Genomic DNA, 13,002 nt, shown 5'->3' with positions numbered 1-13,002 from the left:
AAGTAATTATTGATAGATATGTATTTGTTGCCATTTTATTACTTGTTTTGTGGTTGTTTCTGAAGATTTTCTCTGATTCTTTCTTGTCTTTCTTTCATGGTTTGCTGGTTTTCTTTAGTGATATATTTGGATTTCTTTCTCTTTATTCTTTGCATGTTTATTAGTGGTTTTTGATTTGTGGTTACTATTAGGTTTGTATATAACATCTTCTGCATATAGTAGTCTATATTAAGTTGATGGTCATTTAAGTTTGAACACATTCTTTACTCCTCTCCCCTCCATGTTTTAGATACATGGCATCGTATTTGACATCCTTTTATTTTGTGAGTTCCTTGGCTTATTTTTTTATAGAAATATTCATTTCTACTGCTCTTGTGTTTTCTACCTTCATACTGTCATTTTTGTCTTTCCCCGCAAAAATGTCCCTTTAGTATTTCTTGCAGGGTTAGTTTAGTGGTTATGAACTCCTTTAGTTTTTGTTTGTCTGGGAAACTCTTTATCACTCCTATTCTGAATGATAGTACTCGCTGGATACGATATTCTTGGCTGCAGGCTTTTCCCACTCAGCACTTTGAATAATCATGCCACTCTTTTCTGGCTTGGAAAGTTTCTGCTGAAAAATCTGCTGATAGTCTTATCAGGTTTCCTTTGTATGTAACTGTCTTCTCTTGCTGCTTTTAATATTTTTTCTTTATCACTAGATTTTGCCAATTTAATAACAATACATCTTGGTGTGGATCTGCTTTTGTTGGTTTTTGGCAGGGGGAAGGTCTCTGTGCCTCCTGGATCTGGATTTCTGTTTCCTTCCCCAGATTTGGGAAGTTTTCAGCTATTATTTCTTTCTTCAGATAAATTCTCTGAAGAATTTATCTCTCTCTTTTCTTCTGGGACTCCTGTAATACAAATGTTATTATATTTGATGGAGTCACTGAGTTCCCTAAACTTATTCTCTGTTTTGCATAATTCTTCTTTCCCTCTTTTGTTCAGCTTGATTACTTTCCATTACTCTGTCTTCTAGGTTTTTAATTCATCCCATTGCTTCTTCCAACGTGCTGCTCCTTCCATCAAGCATGTTTCTCATTTCGTTTATTGAGCCCTTTATCTCTGCTATGTTATTTCTTATCTCCATGTTAATGGTCGCACTGATGTCTTCCACTCTTTTATCAAGTCTGATGAGTATCCTTATGATCACTGCTTTAAATACTCCATCAGGCATGTGACTTATATCTGTTTTGCTTAGATCCCTGGCTGTGGCCTTGTTCTATTCTTTCATTAGGGACAAATTCATCTATCTTCTCATTTTGTCTAAGTCTCTCTGCCTCTTTCTCTGTGTTAGGAAAGTCAGCTATGTCTCCTGCTCTTGAGAGTAATGGCTTTATGAAGAAGAGGTCCTGTATTACCCTGCAGTACAGAGTCCCCTATTCAGCAGGGCCTGATGATTCTGGGAGTACCTTCAATGTGAGTTGCGTGTGCTCTGCTCTTGTGTCCTGTATTATTATCCTTCAGGCCAGCCACCTGCAGAGGCTCTCTTTGCCTTTTGTGAGCAGTGTTTGGTCCCTGGCCTGAATGTGTGAGTTTTCGCTAGGTGTGCTCTGGTCTGCTTGTGAAATGAGACCTGTCACTACCACTACCAGAACTGAGGCCCTTCAAAACTCCCAGGTCAGAAGTTGTGGTGCTGGGAGGTGTTTGGGCTGGTCTTCTAGTGGGGGCCTGCCATGCTGGGACTGAAGCAATTGTAACTCGGAGGGGTGGTGCTTCCAGAATGAGGGGTAGGGCTTGGTATAAGCAAATTAGGTAGCCGGTGTCGGGCTTGTGCTGCTTCCTGCAGGTAGCCCTGTGCTTATGCTGAGGGGTGGAGGAGGGAAATGATGCCTGCCAGTTCTTTTGTTCCTGGAATGGTCTCTGTGAATGCTGTCTCTCTGGGACACACTGAGATGAGTGAATAACCTCCTCATTGTGTGCTCCAGGTGCTCTTCAGATCACTGTTTCCATACTGTATGTCATGGCTGTTTGCCCAACCTTCTCTCCAAGGGCAGCCTCAGTGTCCTCCAGACTCTCCCAGAGCCAAGCCCACTGACCTTTAAGCTCTAGGCTTTAAGGCCTCCTGGTTGTCAAAAGTCACCAAATTTGGCCCCTCTCACTTTCTAAACCAATTGCTATGGGGATTCATTTTTCGCATGTACTCCCCTGTACTAGTCTGTCTCTTGGCCTTCTTTGTGTATGTGCTGCCGAAGTGAGCACTTCTTGGCCTTCTTTGTGGACCGTGGCTCCCTCCCCACCACAGTAGCCATGATCTGTTTCTCTTCCAAGATGCATCTCTGCACTTCTTACCTTCTTCATTGTGGCCTCTTCTCCCCCTTTTGGTTGTAGAGTTTGTTCTGCCTGTCTTCAGGTTGATTTCTGGAGTATTCAGAATATTTGAGAGTTATCTAGTTGTATTCATGGGACAAAGGGAACCTAGGGTCCTCCTACTCCACCACCATCTGTCCATCCCCTTCATCACACTTCTTAGATTTGCTTCATTCTCTCCATCTATAGGCTGGCCCTGTTGGCCCAATACTCTTTGTTATTCTTTATTGGGCTTCCTTCCACCAGCCTCTACTTGCCCGGGGATACCACACATAGTCCCAGCTTCATTCATCATTGGAATGAAACTTTCCAGGGCCAGTGTTGGAGAGAAGTAAAGGGACAAGCATCTTGGGTGGGAATTAGCTTCTAAAGATGGCTTATAATTTGAAAAGCAGTCACAATTACTCTGGAAAATCCTGTGCATTATCTATAAAATACAATGGAGTTTGTCATTTGTTGACAAACATCTCTTAGTGGCCTTGATATTTATTTTGTAAATGCTGTAATGATACTGAGAGCAGAGAGATGCTTTCAGCAAGAGGCTCTGTCAGCTGAGGGACAGTCCCAAGGCTCCCCCTCACACATGAGCTGCAGAACCACCTGTATCCTGTCTCTATGCCTCTTACTCTGCTCTTAAGTCTGTGTTTTTCTCATGCCCCTGCTCTTTTGTTGTATTTAGTGCAGTCCATAATGTACACTCAAAAGTGCCAGGGCTCCATGTGTACATAGGCAGTATTTAGCAAGCAACATTTTGACCATAGCACTTTGCAGGCTAGTAGCCTGCAATATTTGTTATGGTAGTGCTTATGATCTAGCACCTGCATTTGTGATCGGCAAATGAATACCTTCCCTTCAAGACCCCTACTCCACAACCCCACCTAGTCACCCATTTGTTATTACATTCCACTGGTGAAGTAAAAATTTTTGTTTCTACCCCTCCAATTTAAAATCATCTTTTCAAATCTAAAAGTCTTGGCTCCCCTGGTTAAATCATGCACTCCTTTCCTTTAAAACACTGCTTTAAAATAACATTCTAGGAATAACCTTGTGTCATTCAATCATTGAGTAATTCAAGCAGTATTTATGTACTTCCTCATTTGTTATGCATGCCATATGTGTATGTATATTCCTGGAAGCATAGATGCATATTATATGCTTGCTTTCAGTGTTTCGTAGCTTTACTCTTCTCTCTTTCTTGCCCACCACCCCCCAAACACACTTTTGCTTGATCTGACTCTCCCATTAAATAATAAACTCCTTGCAGTAGAGACAGTGTCTTCTGCTTCATCTCACATTCTTCATGGTACCTTATTATTCATCTTTGTGTATCTGAGCAATATCTTAAGCTATAGGCATTCTCCATTTTTCTAACTGAGACGTAAAAGCCAGTCGTCTTTGTTTTTCAGCTTCCATTTCTACAGCGGATCATGCATGTTTGGAAATGTTGAGCCAGCTGAACATCTTCAATAATTTGTAACATGATCCTGGGCCATGTTTCAGAAAAACATCAGTCATTATGGAAAACCATTCCACTCACCCACGGCTCACTCTCAAGACAGAAAATACAAGGGGAATAATTGAAAATTCACTTGAGCTGGACCAACTGTACAATTTACGAATATCCTTGGTTTTCCAAATGGCTGTCTTTTACCTTTTCTCTAAACTTCTGCTCGGGATTTTTTTTATAGTTTTGTTAAATATCTCTGGAGCTAAGGCCCTAATTCTTTGGTGACATCTTGCCGTCATTTTTTTTTTCATGTCCATTTGGACATCTCTACTCAAGAAAATGAACCATACCACCGTGTTGGTGGCTGCCAACTGTGGTTTTTATGTGACGAGGTGGAAGCTTTTGACAATGATGCTGAGTTGACGTATAATGCATCTAGTTTTATGTAGTTCCAAATGCTTCAAAATGGCAATCAGGTGGGACAAATTCTAATGGCCAATTTTTTGGAAAGATTTTATTTATTTATTTGACAGAGAGAGACACAGTGAGAGAGGGAACACAAGCAGGGGGAGCGGGAGAGGGAGCGGGAGAGGGAGAAGCAGGCTCCTGGCTGAGCAGGGAGCCCAATGTGGGGCTCGATCCCAGGACCCTGGGATCACGACCCGAGCGGAAGGCAGACATGTAACGACTGAGCCACCCAGGCGCCCCTACTGGCCAATTTTTTTTTTTTTAAAGAATACACTTTCTTACATCTGGAAGTTACTTTTACTTGGAGCCAAGATGGTGCTATTTTAGGAAAATTATGCCTGACTTTATCTGAGCTTAAGAAAAAAAAAAAAGAGCACTGAATCACTCAGTAGGATGTTTACTTTTGCCAGAAGACCTAACTGACATTCAAGAAGCGATCCCAGTTTGCAGGTCATGGGCGTGATTTCTGTAGCCCGCTGCACGCACAGCAGTATTCCAGTACTTCAAGAATTACACTCCGCAGCGAGAATCCAGCAAAGAAATGCTATCCTTTTTCTTTTTCTTCTTTACCCTGGGATGCAAAAGTTATACAAATTATTCATTTTCGATCTGACTAAAAATAATAAGGAAAAGAGGCAAATGTGAACCCAGAATGAGGAAAAACAAGACCATGTTCTCAAAAGTTAAATTGACAAGGGAAAGAAAATAGTACCCAAGGAAGCAATGGCAAGATAGCCCCAAACTGGATGGTGTGAACCTGAAAACTGTCCGATTTGAACCAACCCAGAAGTAATTCCTCCTGGATCTAAGAATATTGACATTGGAATGACCTAAGGAAAATTATGTCTTAATAGTTGTTCTTGAAATGACAGTCCTGAGCCCTGAAGGGTGTTGATGATTTACAACCTCTGTCCTGCTGACATCCATTGGCCCCATCAGAACACACCGAGGGCCACCACCTCAATGGCGAAGCTGGTGCTGGGGCATCTCACAGGCCCTGGGCTGCGGGCTTCCCACCAGAGAGGGTGGAAGGTTAGAAGGGAGCTGTGAAGCACAGGGAAGTCATTTTGGTGTGGTTTGCCAAGGTAGCATGTGGGAGAGGCAGGAAGTCACCCTGCTTCCAGAACATGTGATCGTGGCAAGATGGAGGGGGTAGGGGGATGAAGGCCTGATGAATAAGGGAGCCCGCAGTTGGGGGGATTTTTGTCCCCACCCTGAGCAGCAGTCTCCCACCCTCCTGCTTTCCGAGAATGTGTGTTCTCAGGCCTATGACCTGCTGGACCTGGGCCCTTCCCACAGCCTCCTGAGAGCTGCCTGGGCTGGTGGGTGAGTGGGCACTGTGTGCAGAGGGGAGGTCAGAAGGCTCTTTGTGCTGGAGAGTGGGTGTGTTGGGGGAGATGGCTTTCTTCTGACCCCCAAGGGATGTTCTGAGTGCCCTTCCCTGAATGTAAAGGAAGAGGAAGTCTGGGTTTTGTGTCTGGATTCTAATGCTCTTCCTTCTGAGAAGGCTGGGCGGCCCTGGCCTGGTGACTGACCTCTGTGGAAGAATGGTGGGGACTGAATACCATGCCCGGGGCACGGGTCCCTGCTGCGGAGAGGAAACCTTTCTCTCCTCTTTCTTCACTAGATGAATTCTCAGGACTGGAGACTGATACTGCAATACCCACGGAGGAGGCGTACGTTATCTATGATGAAGGTACAAGCTGATTTTACACAGTTTGGATTTGGACAATTTCTCTCACTTTAATTACTAAGTGGATGATCTCAATTTTCTGAGTTTCCCTCAGAACTCTGAGCTGCATGGCAGTGCTCAAGGAAGGTGGTTGTACACCAGCTTCCAAGTTAGCGCCCAGTACATATTTGATCCAAGGGAAAACAGTGGGCTTCATATGTGAATACAGCCTCCAGACAAGCCTCTGTGCCCCCATTCTCTCCCCGCCCCCCGGAACTCTGGAGCTGCTTGTCTGGGCCTCCACTTCCACTGCCATTTGTGAAAAGACTTGGTTCAACCCACAACTACGCTTCCTCTGTTGGCTCCTCTCATTGTTCCCTTTTCTCTCCTTTTCTAATTATGTAAGAAAATGCAGTGCTATGGGGGCTCCTGGATGGCTCAGTCAGTTGAGCATCCAACTCTTCATCTGGGCACAGGTCATGATCTCTGGGTTTTGAGATCGAGCCCCGCCTCAGGCTCCGCACTGGGCGTGGAGCCTGCTTGAGATTCTCTCTCTCCCTCTGCCCCTCCCACTGCACCCCACCACCACCCTCCCCCCACTCGTGCACATGCCCATGCTCTCTCACTCGCTCTGTAATAAAAAGAGAGAGAAATGCCATGCTATGCAAGTGTCTTTATCACAGAATCTTTTCAAGCAGGAGTAAGCTTATAAGATTAAGAATGCAATATGCTGGGGCGCCTGGGTGGCTCAGCGGTTAAGCATCTGCCTTTGGCTCAGGTCATGGTCCCACGGTCCTGGGATCGAGCCCTGCATCGGGCTCCCTGCTCTGCGGGAAGCCTGCTTCTCCCTCTCCTGCTCCCCCTGCTTGTGTTCCCTCTCTCGCTGTGTCTCTCTGTCAAATAAATAAATTTTAAAAATATTAAAAAAAAAAGAATGCAATATGCCTTGGGTAGAATCTAGAGCCAGTGCAGTTAGTCTACATACGACTCTGTGACCCTGTGATTGTTCTGTGTTTCATAAATTGCCTCTGCAGTTTTCCTGGGGGCATCTTGTCCCCACCGCAGGGCTGGTCTTTGATACTCAGGATATTCTCCCTTTTGTGCTTCCTTTCTGCTGTTACCTGCACCTCCAGTGGCCTCAGAACACTGATGTGAGAATAATGTCACCTTTGATGCAGTCGTAGTAAAGTTTGATACATTGGTTTCATCTCGCAGTTTAAGAAAAAACTGACTTAAAAGAAAAACAACAGATGTCAGAAGAAAAAGAAAAGTTTCTTAGCACCTTTGAAAATACTAAGCTCTTTTCTTATTTTCTTATTATCTTTGAGCGGTTGAAAGGGAGCAGAGTCTTCTTTTTTTTAAATGTTAAAGGATTAGTTTTTTTTATTGGATTCATCCCACCCCCTCCCCAGAAAAGAAGCCCATACACAGAAGGTAAATTTTTTTAAAAATCAAGTTTATTTTCTGATGTGAATCTTTTATGGCTCTAAAGGAGAAAATTAGGCAGAGCCTGTCCGGGGGCCAGTAACAGGAGCATGCGAAACTGGATGAATTCTAAGGTTCTGTCCAGCTCTGATCGTAAGACCTCATTTTTCTGCGCATATGTGTTTCCTTTTCCTCTTCCTTTCATCTGCAGCTGCTTCTCTGAGGGGACTGAGGTAGAAGGAATACTGTTTCATTGGAACCAAATTACGTTCAAGCACAGCATTTATTTTGGCAGTGTGTGCGCGTGTGCTTTAGTTTTGAGTTGAATGTTGAGAAGGTATCTCTTGGGCGTACATGGTGCCCCTTTTCTGGAAAGGCCCAGTGCAAAGCCTTCATATCATTTCAGATTATGAATTTGAGACCTCGAGGCCACCGGCTACCACCAGGCCCTCCACCACAGCTGCGGTGTCCGAGGTCATCCCGCCGGAAGGCTCCATTAGCTCCTTTCCTGAAGAAGAGTTCGATCTGGCTGGAAAGAAACGATTTGTTGGTAAATAGAACTTCCTTAATAGGAGAAACGAGGATTTTTAACTTTTTTCTTTGAGGAAGAGCGTAACTAATTTCTTGGCCTGGCTGAGGCCGCGCATTTGGAGCAGAAGCTTTCCCAGAGCGAAGTTTCCATTTGGAGTGACTCTGAGTCAGTCTGACTTGAAGGCACATTAGCTTGCTTTCTGCAGGAGTCAGGGGAGGGGCTTGTGCAGGAGAACGTTTGGTATCCAAAGGAATAGAGCTTTGAGAGGCTGCCTCATGTAGACCAAGGGTAAGGAACACTTGTAAACATCTTCAGGACCAGAGAACATGACTGTTTTTGTTCTAGCAACTTTTCCAACATGGCGCTTCCACTGAGACTTACCTATACGTTGTTAAGTTCTTCCTCAAAGATGAGCAGTTTACCGAATTGAGCTACTGGTGCTTCTTATGGTACCACAGAGCCAAAGCTGGTTTTCTTCCATTGTTTCCTGTAATTTTCATTAGCCTCGGGGACTGGGGATCCTAGAATTTTACTTGACTCTTCTTTCTCAGTTATTAAACAATTTCAAGAGGAAATTCTATTTCGCTTAACTGTGCTTCACTCCCTTTGGGAGTCTTCTTTTCCCATGCACTTAATGAACTTCACTAACGAGACAGATTAGTATTATGGAGTGGAAAAAAATATGACCAAGTAGAGACAGGCAAAAGCTTAAACTAATATAACACTTTTCTGTTTCCAAAACAAATGTTCTGCCATAAGCAGAGAATAGTGCTTGCCAGCCAAGATATAGTATTGAGTGTCTAAATCTCATGTGCTTGAAGAACAAGAATATTAATTTGAGGTAGCATTCCTGAGGCAAGCGCTAATGCTGGCCCCTGGCATTAAGCAGGCTGGCTGAATTTGCTGAACGTTCTGGTTGTCCTCTCTGTGGCTCCCCGACAGAAATGAAAATGCTTTCAGCACTATCGTTTGCTGTTCCACAGAACTCTTCTCAAGACTGAAAGGCTTACCATTGTCCGGCTATTTTCCTATGTCCGTAACTCTACAAAGCATAGTAGATTACTCTCCAGAACTTCCTGATTAGATCCATCAACAGGCTCTCAAGGCCTCGTTTTATACAAATTTTGGGAAAATAGAGAGTCTAAAAATTGCTTTTAGTCCCACCAAGAATGAGAACCTGTACCAAAAGATGCAATGGAACATTTAGAAAGTACTAGAAATTGTTACTTGAAAGCACTTGAGAATCTTGCATGTATGAAGCCCCAGCTCCAATTCCTTGACATTTCTATTTTCTTACAGAGCATATATAATAAAGAGGTGTGGGCTGGAGGTAGAGTCTCCTGTTTGACTTGAGCTTCATGGGCCCTCTCAACATCAGTAGGCTCAGCTGGAACATGGGATATCGGTCCATGTCCTGTTTTATTCCCAGGGCCCTTGTATTCACTGAGATAATGTGTGTAGAAAACCTTGAACCTGTCTGTAAATGTGAGTAGCTGTATTGTACTTAGCAGTAATGTTGTAAAGGCTGTTCAGGCCTGGCCTTGTGTAAATATCCCTGATGGTTATGGGTATCTCTGAAGCTCTAGGGAAGGCCACCCAGGACTGAAGGCTAGAAGCTGTACATCCTGATCAGGGTATTTTTTTTTTTTTTTCTGGTTCCAAGAGAGTCTAAGGAGTGAATGGTGCCGAGAGAGCTCTAGTTAAGTGTCAGCTAGGCCTAATTCATACCTTTCCAAATGTCTGGGCATACAAATGGCAGAATGCCGCAGACTTATACTACATTGAATTATGGTTTGGGGGACTTTCAAAATTACTTTGAAGACATAGTCATTGATGTTGATGGGGCAACAGGATCTTTTGAAACTACCAGATTGGAAGATGTGTGGGTCCATTAAGGAGAGCTAAGGATGTGTTTCTGGGTTTAGCATCGGGCTGATGGCACTGGAGCCTCTGTCTAGCAGGGAAAGACTGAATGGTAGGTCTGCTCCATGGGGTAGACGTTATGTTTCTGCCTCTAGAGAAAGCTTTCAACAATACAATTGGCTGTCTGTCTTCTTTTCCAGCTCCTTATGTGACATACCTAAGTAAAGACCCATCAGCCCCGTGTTCTCTGACTGATGCTCTGGATCACTTTCAAGTGGACAGCCTGGATGAAATCATTCCAAATGACATGAGGAAGAGTGACCTGCCTCCTCAGCATCCCCCCCGCAACATCACTGTGGTCGCTGTGGAAGGCTGCCACTCATTTGTCATTGTAGATTGGGACAAAGCCACCCCAGGAGATGTGGTAACAGGTGTGTTCAAGGCAGATGGTCAGAGTTCTCTTTGATCTGTAGGTGGAAAATATCGGTCCCAGGATGTCTCCAAAGCATCTCAGACTCAGCATATCCAAAATCAAACTCATGACCCTTCTGATTCCCAAACCTGCTCATCTGCATTTCCTATCTCAGAGAATGACCACACTCCCTAACTCATTTCTGTAAGCATGGGATTGTCTTCAAATCTTCTTTAATTTCCCCCACCATATTCAATTCATCACTGAATCCTATAAATTTTACCTTCCAGGTTTCTCATGAACCCATCCATTTCTCTCCATTAACAACCAAGTTAACCTGAGCTGTTGCCACCTGTCACTTGGATATTACAGTAGCCGGCTGGCGAGGCCACCCGATCCACAACCCCCATACCTGACCCATTTCACACTGCACCAGAAGGAGGCATTGAAGGCCGTCTGATTGTGCCACCCTGTAATGTTTTTCCCTTTCTTTTAGAATGAAAAGCAAAAACCTGAATGACCTAAGGGCACTGAATATTTTCTCTGCTCCGTGCTTCTTTAGCTTCATCTCATGCTTTAACGTCTCTCTAAGACTCAGTTTTCTCATGTGTCAAAATGGGGATAGTGATGCTTACATACTAGGAGCAGGAGAATTAATCAAAATAAAACTTGGTTGAATGTGTTTGGAATGTTTGGCACATGGGAAATACCTGACGGATGTTTTCTTCCTTTGTGTATAACATAGGAGACTGTAGAGGATATGCTGAGCCATGACTTGACTTGGCCTTCTGAGGCCTCCTTGAAGGCTGGGCAGGTGTCAGGGCCCACTGGGGTCCATTCATAGCAGAAAAGGCAGAAGGAGTTGCCTGACTACTGTCACTAGACATTGAGGTCAAGGGCAGGCACAGATCTTCAACAACTAGCAATCAAAGGAGAGCCTTCACCAATTGGGTGAAGAGACCACTGCGAGTCTGGGGTCTTTCAGTCCCACACATGTGTGCAAGTGCGTGCACGTGCGCAGACACACACACACATACACACACACACACACACACACGCATGCACAGCATTCACCATCAACAGTTTTGTCGTTTCATGTAAGGACAATTGTATATATTTCTGCCAGGAAATTCTTAAATACTTGTGTGCAGGTCACTGCTTTTTCTTCTGCCGCCTTTTACTCTGTGCTGTCAAGGTTGGTCAAGGTGATTAGTTCTGAGGAAATGTGGGAAATAAAGAGAAGGAAGAGAAGTAGGGAACCAGTAGTTGTCAAGAAGTGTGTTTAATTTTGTTATCCACATCTGAATTCACAAGGAGGTACCAATGTTATACCCAGATGCAACATGCAGCTTGGTCCTGTTCTTGAACTTTTCCCTCAGACGGCAATGCCTCTGTGCCATGGCCTCCTCCCCATCCTCCTCCATCGGGCATGCCTCTTGGGTGATGTGGTTCCTTGATGCTCAGTGGGTCCTTCTCTATCTCCTCTTGCAGGTTACCTGGTTTACAGTGCATCCTATGAAGACTTCATTAGGAACAAGTGGTCCACTCAAGCTTCCTCAGTAACTCATTTGCCCATTGAGAACCTGAAGCCAAACACAAGGTATGATGTGTCAGTCATTAAAGAGAGAGAGAGAGAGAGAGAGAGAGAAACCTGTGTGTGTGGTCACAGGTATCCTCAGGTTGAAAGTGAAAAGATCAATGAAAAGGTTTTATGATTTCTTTTGTAGTCTGTTTACTTTTCATAGAATATCAATGAATACCCACCATCTGTCATTATATTTCTTTTAGAAGAAATTACTGTTTCTATTATAGTTGTTAGCCTATTGTGTTTATATTTTGTTACCAATTTTCCAGAGACTAAACAGTACCTACCTCTGGGGAAAGAAAGGTTGTTCTGTGTGTTGAAAGGGACTTGGATCCATGTGCAGTCACCCAGGTGGTGGTATCAGGCAGCACAACCTTCATATGTGACATTAATGGGGCAGCAATTGCTAAACATATTAGTTAACTGGTACTCACATTCTATGATGTGGAAGTTCAGACCATTTAGAAAGAAGCATTTTACACATTAATAAGGTTACAAACACGTCTTCCTAAGCTGGGCGGTGGTTGGCTGGCCAGAGGCCCATCTGGGAGCCAGAGTTTGTGACACTCCGTGTGAAATCTACAAAACTTGTTCCCACAGTTACAAAGAGAGTGAGTGTACATTTCCTCTTTCACGCTATCTGGTTTTGATAGTAACGATCATCAGGAAAGCTTTCTGGTGAAAATGGGCAAAGCACATGACGGTCAAGCATGGTGTGCGTGTAAACCAGCTCTCTGGGGAAAAAGAAGTCCCTGGTTTATGGTGCTTACCATTTTCTGTAGTGTGAACATTCCCACCATGGCCAATTCCAGCCTTCCAGGGGGCCTGACGGATTCTTGAATATTTGATGATTGTCTCTTTCATGCCCGTGCAAATGAGTCCAGCACCCCCAAGGTCACATCAAGCCCCATATTTATGGAGCAAAGAGCTCTAAATGGTGTGTCTGTGGGTCTGCGGTCTCTCATTTCCTGTATAGTTAGAGGAACATGGAGAAGGTTGAAACAAAATACTCTCCTTAAACAGAAATGTGCCGAAAGGGCATAGAAACTAGTTAATGGGCATGGGTACTGAGACACTTCTGAACTAGCTGAGAACTTTCCTCAGGGCATTGGAGGTGCCATGTGGGCTCATCTGAGCTAAATGTTCACAAACTATTATCAATTTGAGGATTTGGCAAATAAAAAGCAAGGAGCGAAACAGGAACCTGAGGAAGCACTTTTCTTTATGTTTCCCTAATTGTGAGGAAAGA

General features: G+C 44.0%; 1 protein-coding gene across 1 annotated transcript in view; it reads left to right on the top strand.

The window, feature by feature from the left end:
- Positions 1–13,002, top strand: part of FNDC1 (fibronectin type III domain containing 1) — a 101,183-nt gene that overhangs the window by 74,192 nt on the left and 13,989 nt on the right. Inside the window, exons 15-18 of the mRNA XM_027603122.2 lie at positions 5,892–5,960; positions 7,768–7,911; positions 9,957–10,187; positions 11,660–11,768. Of these exons, the coding sequence (XP_027458923.2) occupies positions 5,892–5,960; positions 7,768–7,911; positions 9,957–10,187; positions 11,660–11,768 (553 nt within the window). The remainder of the gene's footprint in view (positions 1–5,891; positions 5,961–7,767; positions 7,912–9,956; positions 10,188–11,659; positions 11,769–13,002) is intronic.

This window comes from Zalophus californianus, chromosome 7 (assembly GCF_009762305.2).
Source record: "Zalophus californianus isolate mZalCal1 chromosome 7, mZalCal1.pri.v2, whole genome shotgun sequence".
NCBI classification, from domain to species: domain Eukaryota; kingdom Metazoa; phylum Chordata; class Mammalia; order Carnivora; family Otariidae; genus Zalophus; species Zalophus californianus.
Note: the sequence above shows the minus strand (reverse complement) of the source record. Positions and strands in the feature narration are given on the sequence as shown.